General features: G+C 39.2%; 1 protein-coding gene across 1 annotated transcript; it reads right to left on the bottom strand.

The window, feature by feature from the left end:
- Positions 1-965: 965 nt before the first annotated feature.
- LOC146679434 (hatching enzyme 1.2-like) lies at positions 966-5,210 on the bottom strand. The gene is made up of 10 exons (XM_085450215.1): positions 5,147-5,210; positions 4,831-4,930; positions 4,567-4,594; positions 4,424-4,474; positions 3,984-4,115; positions 3,309-3,426; positions 2,460-2,638; positions 2,062-2,143; positions 1,722-1,846; positions 966-1,630 (listed from the first exon to the last, which is right to left on the bottom strand). Coding segments are annotated over exons 2-10 (771 nt in total). The 5' UTR covers positions 4,885-4,930; positions 5,147-5,210; the 3' UTR covers positions 966-1,628.
- Positions 5,211-9,741: the final 4,531 nt, after the last annotated feature.

Raw genomic sequence — 9,741 nt, 5'->3', positions numbered from 1 at the left:
CCACAACTTTATTAGTGCAAAAAACCCCATCAATGTATTTTCACTTAAACAAGCAGCTTTTTTATGTGCTTAAAGTTATATATAAACGTAACAGTGCAAATTCCTCGCTGACAGTTTAACCAAAAGGCATTTCCAGTGGAAACTGGCCGACATATCCTCAGCATAACCATGTATAATATCCACTAAACTTAAAAAGAGGTCATACACATACAATACGGTAACATTATGTTGAAGCACAGTACGTATCACTCCGCGAGGCTCCGCCTACGATAGTCGAAATGCTCCGACCCATATTCTATCACGATATTTCATTTTCTTATCGTTGCCCAACATTATACCGGTATTACCGTGAACTGTATGATATGGCCCAACCCTACCTCACTTATCATCAGACCAGCAAACAGGGAGAAAAGCTAAGCTGGCAGCCAGCAGCTCCTTAAACATCACCTTTGAACATGCTTGACAGCTTGCTCCGTCTATAGTTATTTAGTCAGACAGGCAGCATGATAGTACAAACAATTACAGCAACAAATGCCGGATCATTGTTCAGGCGTGTGCATGACTGAGGTTTCATAACAGTTTTTAACAACAGTTATGAAGAAACACATCAGCAGAAACTAAATGGCTGATCAGATTACTATGTGATGCATCATGATGGTGGTGGGAATATTCAAGTCTGTGGGGGTTTTAATCTTCTCAATCTAAACACTTGCACTGAACTGACTCCACCCTACACAAGAAGAAGTAGCACTCTAATCTTGAGAGACATGATCCACTCTCTGGTTTCAGTTTTCTGATGTTTGGTAGGATTTTAAATGCAGAACATGTATTTATGTAGTAGTATTTGTGCATTTGTTACATTTGTTGCACATTAAAAAAGGCACCTGTAACATTCTGTCCAACTTTAAGCAAAACACATATTTCTAAAATAACTTAAAATATAATAATGAAACAATACTGCCCCCTGTTGCTTGAAATATGGAATTTTATTTGATAGCACTTCTTACAGAAAGAGACAACAAACCAAAGATAAAACCCCTCGAAAAACAAAAGCAAGAAAAATTAGAAGACATTGTCAGAAAAATCAATTTTTAAAATATCAGAAGAAAGATTCTTCTTCTTACACTTGTGACACTGGACTATATCTACACACTATATCTTGTTGATACATGTTGGTCATGTATAGGACAACAGTCATGATCATTCCATGAAAGACTTGACTTTTTGTTTTGTTCACATATTTTTTCACTTTGCTGTTTTGCCAAACAAAAAGTTTTGAGACATGTCGCAGTCGCAAGGTTTGGTTCTATGTCTGCATCATTTACAGTTACAAAGTTAATTATCAAACTGCACAGATTGAGAAATCCATTAATGATAGTTTATAGTCTAACAAAAGGGGAGAAAACCTCAACAGAAAGCGAGTTAACACCATCACCCTCTGGTATATAAGCCTGCCGTTTAGCTCGTAAAACAAAGACCCAGAACTTCAACTCTCTAAATGTGATATTTGCAGCACATTTTATGTTTCTTTTATCATTTTTAAGTATAGTGGATCCAATCCCTTGGTGTAATGCTGGTGTTTGGGCATCTGAAGAGTCTGGATGCAAAGTTGAAGGTTCTTGCTGAATTTCTGGTTAGGAAAAAAAATCAACTCCGATCAGTACTTGCTTCGAACAAAAAGATAGCAAATTTCTTTTTTGTGGGTGTGTCTTAATACTCACAGCATCCATAAAGCCTGTTTACACGGGCGATGTCATTGGCACTCATTTGGAAAGCATTTCCAAAATTAAGATTAGGATTGGACCTGGCAACAATGGTTGGCTGCCCATTCTTGGAGAAGGCGAGTCTAAAAGAACAAACAACAGCACACAAACACACATACGCGGTTATATTAGGAAAACAGAGGAGAAAATGGGCCCATAAAGTATTTAACATTAAAAATCCATTCCCCACTGAGTGTGTGCATGTTTTTGTTAGTCTGGATTACATTTTCTTGCAGAAAATGCAAAACATGTAAGGAAATATAGAACCTTACAAAGTCCATCTCACACAGCAACTCACCTGCCATAGTGCATGACAGAGTTGAAGTCATAGGGAGTCCCCAAATTGTTGGTCTGCACTTTCACAAAGTTGTGCTCTTGTCCTAAACAGAGATTTCCAGAAAATATTACATGTTTTTATATGCTTCCACTTCAAAATCCGTCTTCAGTCTCAGCTCTTTGACGATGTATAGATCGAAATGCTAGCTAATCTCTTCTGTGGTCATTTGTTTGATAGTCTTGGGACTAAAGAAATACAAACAAAATCTTCTATGCAGTGCTCGCTTGAACTGCAGTGTTTTATGTGCTGAGTTTGGAAAAGCACAGATTACTTGTAATATGTACACTGCTGTGAAACAGGAGGATGTCCCATTGTGTACTAAGTTAACTGTAACCAACGTTTTGGGTAGTTCAGCTGACCTGTGATGATGTTCCCGGTAAGGATCCTCACATGCAGATCTCTGTCAGAGCGGACCTGCTCGTGGTGGAAGCCCAGAGCATGAAGAACCTCATGTTGCACCGTCGACTGAAACAAGCAACCATTTCTCTGCAGGGAGACTAGCTGTCCTCCATTCTGACGGCCCAGGTATGAATAACACCTGATAGACACAATGACATCACTTAAAAAATAGATGGACTGTTCTATAGCCTAGCACTGTGCATCCTCCTCCTTCAGCTAGTCATGCTAAGGCTAAAGTACCAAGAAAAGCAATGACAGTAATCATGTGACCGACTTTGACACTGTGGCTCTATAGACACTGCTCGAACCACACTTTAGCTTTTGTACTTTAATATCTTAAATAATATTTTAAAATAAAAAACACACATATCCATTATCAACTAAAGTAAATAAACAGATAGCGGTCAATCAATCTCAGAAGCTTTTTAAACATCTGTCGTCCCTTAATCATCTAATAACCCACCAGATTCATCTTCTCGCCTTACAAGGTGCCAGTCTCTAGTTTTGGAACTAGTGGACCAAATAGTATGTGAAATAATTAAGAGCAGATGAATAAAATGCTCTTTACACTCCTATGCAACAGTATACATTTCATCTAGTAGCAAACAAAAATAAAACTGGACATTTTACAGTACAAGGTCAATGCAGAATGGTCCTTCAAGAACCTGTTTTGATGACACATACAGAATATTTGTAATGCAATCATTTTCAGAATTGCATTTTTGAAGGGTTTAGAGGGTGTGGGTGTATCAGTCCTGTCCTGCCATATAAATACAAGTACAGTCTAAGTACAGCAAGTGCATTCTCACCCTTGTCCAGAGAAGAAGTGAAGGAAATCTCTGTCGCTTGTACGCCAGACAAACCGGATGCAGGTGGAAGCGTGGAAGGTGACTAGGGCATTGATGATGACGTTGCGCTCTTGGCTGCCTGCAGATTCAAATATGAGTCTGATGAGGAGCTTCTTCAGTATTCAGGATCTTCAATATGTTTCAGCCATTTCAACTTGGCAGCATAAACAGTATTTACAATCTGTGCTGCTTCGAGGATCTCTGAGTTCCCATCGGAATGACAGGGCCGCCAAAATCTATCTATCTATCTATCTATCTATCTATCTATCTATCTATCTATCTATCTATCTATCTATCTATCTATCTATCTATCTATCTATCTATCTATCTGTCTGTCTGTCTGTCTTGAAATAGAAAAATTGAGAAAGTGACATTAAATGAAAACATAATTTGAAAATTGTGTGCATCTGTGTATGATATCAATTCAGCATACTTATACAAATATGACTTTTCAGTTTAAATGCTTTTTAGTTAATCCCACAATAAAACAGCATAGTTAACAAAGCAGTATTTTTGGAAACCACTTGAAATATATATTATATATATTTATATAATAATGGGTTTTATTTAACTATTTTTATCCATCTCTCCTTTTCATAAAGTCTGTGTTTAATGGTTAAAGTTTGTACTGCTTACTGTATTCAGTGCCAATGGAGACAGGTACATAGACAAAGCGTCCCGTTTTAGGCCACTTGCAGCCAGTGGCTGTGCATGGAACAGCATTCCTGGTAGCAGTGGGCACAATGTCACCATGAACCAACACTTTTGCTGCAGAACAACAAACAGAGAGTGGTTAAATGCTCGATACTTGGGCTGCCATTTGCTCAGTTATGTCAAAACAAAGAGGTAAATGCTTACAGCATTTACTTTATTGATCGCACAATTACAATGTTTGATAATAACACAAATAAAACAGCTGACTAAGACAAGCCAGTAAATGACCAAAAGGCTGATTGATCATTGTGTCTGTTGGGAGTTTACTGTATGTTAACATGTCAGTTCTCAGGGATCTTTCATTTTCATCCAGAATTTATATGTTAACAAAAAAGAGTTTTATTTTGTAAATCTTCACTTACTTGAGTTAGCATTGACTTTTTCAATGATCGCTGGGGCACCCAGAGACTCATCTGTGGATACAAGAGGCAACCAGCAGATTAACTTTAAGCTCTTATATTAAAAACACCTCAATATGTTGGAAGTATTTCATCACTGAACGCACCAGTTATATTTCTAATGACAGCAGCCCTCTGCAATAAAAAACAAGACATTTTCAACTTACTCTTAATCACATTTGAAATCACACTGACAAATGTTATTGTTGGCAAACAAAAACTATTATGTGAAAAAACTTCAACTGTGTCACGCTTAAACGCTCATAACAAGCAGCCATGTCTGTTAAGCAGACACGGTTAGAATTACTTTCACAGAACAGCCGGCAGTGTTGAACAACATTTAATGCCTTTGCTGGAAGAGTCAAGCTTACCAGACAAACAGCTGTCATTGACAGGCAGACGGAGAAGAAAAAGGCTGGAGTCATGATGTTGGTCCTCTGCAGTTAACCTACAGTCACAATCTGAACAGCACTGTTTAAAAAGAACTTCAATGAATGTAACTGCTGGAATAGAAAGGCAAATAAGTGGGATACGGGCAACCCAACAGCTGATTCTGTTCATCTGGATGTTAACTTTTCTCCCAATGAAAATGCTGAGCAGACAACATCCACATAAAGGGAATCAGATATCTGGGATTTCCCTACGTAGAGGATTCAGCATGCAGGGAGATGATATGAGGAGGCTTACCTGTTGTACCAGGTGTTTGCTGGATGCAGCAGGTGTTCGGCTGCTCCATCTTTATAGATAGCTCACACAGGGTGTGGCTGAGGTTACAGGGCTGTCTTTTTAGTTATCAATCCATTAGTTTCTTTTTGCTGATGCCAAAACACTAAAGCAGCAACAAATTTCCAGGAAGGAAACTTCAATCAAGGACATTGCAAACATTTTTTGAGGCTGACGTAAACATTCAGAGCATTAAATAATTGCAATTAAAAGTTGCAAAGCCCAAAGAAATGCTGATGGAAATTAAATTTCAATCAGACTGGAATGAAATTCTTTTAACAACATAATTACCTTTGGGCAAAATAGTCAATAACAACAACATTTTATTTCCTCACATGTACTCAATATGCACCTTTGCCTCAGTTTGTAAAACATTTCATTGCTAGCTTACAAAATAAAGTTCTTCCTTCTGAAATTCAGTCAAGCATCACATTAAGGAAATACTCACATAAAATGCAAACACTGAATATGTGGTCTGAATGAACAAAGATATGAAGTAAGGCGCTAGAGAAGGAAAACCAAACAATTCATCAGACCTTCTGGGATGAATGTGCCATAAATTAATTAATAATCATTTTAAAATCCTGTAACATTAGACAAATGGCAAACTATGAGTGATTTGTTGTGGCTTGCTGCGATGTCTTATATAATAGTTAGAGTTTAATATTTTGTGTAGATCGAGGTATTAAAAATAGCTTTTTGACTATTTTTAATACCTCGGCTCCTGAGTAAGGAGAACTGTCTCTATCAATTCTCAGTAAGCAAGACACACATGAAAGAAGATTATGTATGAATTGATGAGAAATTTCAAGTGACAAAAGACTCAGTGCTACGTGAGAAACCAGGAAACAGGTTTTTAAGATTAGTTCTTGTAAATGCAGCTTCCTTGTGTGCAACCTGAAAAAGGCTGTGCTTAAAACAATGGAAACCAGGAAACAGGTTTTTAAGATTAGTTCTTGTAAATGCAGCTTCCTTGTGTGCAACCTGAAAAAGGCTGTGCTTAAAACAATTTCATAAAAGATATAAATCAATAAATGGAGAAAGAATGTTTAAATGTTCATTTTATCTATTAAAAAACTTTTTCTTTCTCTGTATCACTTTGGTTGATGGACTAATTTATATACAACGCTTTTCTACTCTCCTGGTGTACTCAAAGCGCTGTATACAACATGCCACATTCACCCACTCACACAAGCACTTCTAAACTCAAGTGTAAACAAATAATATTCACACACATTTACACTCCGATGAACGCATCGTAGGGCAACTTGGGGTTAGTGTTTGGCCCAACAATATTTGCACTGCAGTTCATCCTTGGGAAACCAAGGATCGAACCACCAACCTTCCAATCAATAGCTGATCTGCTCTACCACCTGAGCTACAGCCACCCTTGTAACCACAATTGATCCACTTAGAAGATTCTTTTCATGTGGAAACAGAGGTTTTTTTGAATTCCTGCTAGTGTCTGGGAAAGGAAAGAAGGAAAGGGACAAGTTACTGTACCTGCTAGTCTTACTGGTTCATCAACATGAACTTTCAGTTTGGGAAGTGTGATCTAAATGGGAGTGTTTACTGGAAGCTTTAGGGCACCATCGCAGTCATGCTGGCTTTGAGATAGGGACTTAAAGAACTCATCAGATCTTTCAGCACAGTTTAACTTAGGAATGTGCCACAGCTGCATGTGTGCAGGTTTTATTCTATGGATGCCTGACCTGACACGTCAAGGGTTTGAAGTGCTGTGGGGCCACAGTGCTACCCATATCAACACTGTCCATCTTTATACACCACAGTCTGGAGTATATTACCACATTATGCAATAATGGGTGTCATGGTCCTGGGCCATGTTGGCCCAGTATTCTTAGTTTCCATGTATTTTTGTATTTTGTTCCTTATGTGTTTTCCCCTTGTGACTTTTATTCCCTGTGTGCCCCTCTATGTATCTGTGAGCCCTCGTCTCCCCTCCTTGTGTTTCATTCTATGTTTTCCCCAGCCCGTTAGGTCTGTGTTCTCCCCGTGCTCTCTCTCCTCCTGTCTGAACCTCTGTACTTCCTGTTTTACTTTGCCCGTCTCCCGTTAGTGTTGTGTTCACTCCTGCCGTGTCTTGTTATGATTATCAGTGTCACCTGTGTTCCCCGCGTGCTCCCACTTCCCTCGTTAACCCTCTGTGTATTTATGTCTGCGTCTCCCTCAGTTCTGTGTCGCGTTCTCCCTCATGCTGTGTGTGATTCCCCTGTGTTCCTTGGTGAGCTTTATGTTAGTTTTTCCCAGTTTAGTTTTGTATTTCCTGTCTTCCTTTGTCAGCAATAAAGCTGCTTTTTGAGTTCATCCCCTGTGTCTGTGAGTTTTGCGATTGGGTCCTCATCCTGCCTGCCACACAGCGATCCATGACAATGGGAAACACAAAACAAAACCTAAGAACTGGAACTTAGAAAATACTAAAGAACTAAGGAGCTAGGAATACTTCACATGGAAACTGTCATGTTCAAATATTCAGAAGGACTTCAGGAGACACTGAGGTCAATTATGGAGTTCCATAGGGTTCAGTGCTAGGACCAATTCTGTTTACATTATACATGCTTCCCTTAGGCAGCATCATTAGAAGACATAGCATGCATTTTCACTGCTATGCAGATTAAACCCAGCTCTATCTGTCCATGAAGCCAGATAACACACACCAATGAGTTAAACTGCAGGAATGTCTTAAAGACATAAAGACCTGGATGGCCGCTAACTTTCTGCTTCTTAATTCAGATAAAACTGACGTTATTGTGCTCGGCCCTGAAAATCTTAGAAATATGGTATCTAAGCAGATTCTTACTCTGGATGGCATTACCTTGGCCTCCAGTAACGCTGTGAGGAACCTTGGAGTCATTTTTGACCAGGATATGTCCTTGAATGCACATATTAAACAAATATGTAAGACTGCTTTCTTCCATTTGTGCAACATCTCTAAAATTAGAAATATCCTGTCTCAGAGTGACGCTGAAAAACTAGTTCATGCATTTATTACTTCCAGGCTGGACGACTGTAATTCATTATTATCAGGATGTCCAAAAAACTCACTGAAAAGCCTTCAGCTAATCCAAAATGCTGCAGCAAGAGTCCTGACAGGGACTAGAAAGAGAGAGCAGATTTCTCCTGTTTTGGCTTCCCTTCATTGGCTTCCTGTTAAATCCAGAATTCAAAATCCTGCTCCTCACATACAAGGTCTTAAATAATCAGGCCCCATCTTATCTTAATGACCTTGTAGTACCATATCACCCTATTAGAGCACTTCACTCTCACTCTGCAGGCCTACTTGTTGTTCCTAGAGTATTTAAAAGTAGAATGGGAGGCAGAGCCTTCAGTTTTCAGGCCCCTCTTCTGTCGAACCAGCTTCCAGTTTGGATTCGGGAGACAGACACTATCTTTACTTTCAAGATTAGGCTTCAAACTTGCCTTTTTGCTAAAGCATATAGTTAGGGCTGGACCAGGTGAGCCTGAATCCTCCCTTAGTTATGCTGCAATAGACGTAGGCTGCCGGGGGATTCCCATGATGCATTGAGTTTTTCCTTTCCAGTCACCTTTCTCACTCACTATGTGTTAACAGACCTCTCTGCATTGAATCATATCTGTTATTAATCTCTGTCTCTCTTCCACAGCATGTCTTTATCCTGTCTTCCTTCTCTCACCCCAGTTTTCTTCCTGTTAAAAGGGAGTTTTTCCTTCCCACTGTCGCCAAAGTGCTTGCTCATAGGGGGTCATATGATTGCTGGGTTTTTCTCTGTATCTATTATTGTGCGATCTACTGTACAATATAAAGCGCCTTGAGGCGACTTTTATTGTGATTTGGCGCTATATAAATAAAATTGAATTGAATTGAATTACAGCTGGCGTGGACGAGGCTAAGCATCAGACTTTCAAATGAATTAAAGTCTGTCTGGGTCTTTCATTAATTAATAGGCTGGTGTGAAAAATTGCTGCCACACCGCCCCCTCGGCCTGTGCTTCGAGGTTTCTGGTAGTTATAATGACTCGGGGTGTTGATTCATTTAAACTAACATAATCATCCTGCTGCAACCAGGTTTCTGTAAGGCAGAGTAAATCAATTTGTTGATCAATTATTAAGTCATGTACTAACAGAGACTTGGAGGAGAGAGACCTAATGTTTAATAATCCACATTTCACTGTTTTACTCTTTGGTTCAGATGTGGATACTGTATTGTTCTTTCTTTGTGATTGTTTATGTTTAAGTTGTTTGTTGCTGGTTTTTAGTTTGTTTTTTGTCTTTTTGGAAGCTGACACAGTCTCTATGGAGATGGGTTTTGGGGGGGTAGCAGGAGGAGAGAAGCTGCAGAGAGGCGTGTAAGACTGCAACTCTGCTTCCTGGTCCCAACTCTGGATAGTCATATTTTGGGGGGTTTAATAAATTTGTCCATGTTTCTAGAAATGAGAGCTGCTCCATCCAAAGTGGGATGGATGCCGTCTCTCCTAACAAGACCAGGTTTCCTCCAGAAGGTTTGCCAATTATCTATGAAGCCCACATCGTTTCTGGGACACCACTCAGACAGCCAGCAATTT

The sequence above is a fragment of the Copadichromis virginalis genome, unplaced genomic scaffold (genome assembly GCF_057382275.1).
Source record: "Copadichromis virginalis isolate Kocher_CV1m ecotype Utaka unplaced genomic scaffold, C_Virginalis_male_GT1.1 unmapped_scaffold_1, whole genome shotgun sequence".
NCBI lineage: Eukaryota > Metazoa > Chordata > Actinopteri > Cichliformes > Cichlidae > Copadichromis > Copadichromis virginalis.
Note: the sequence above shows the minus strand (reverse complement) of the source record. Positions and strands in the feature narration are given on the sequence as shown.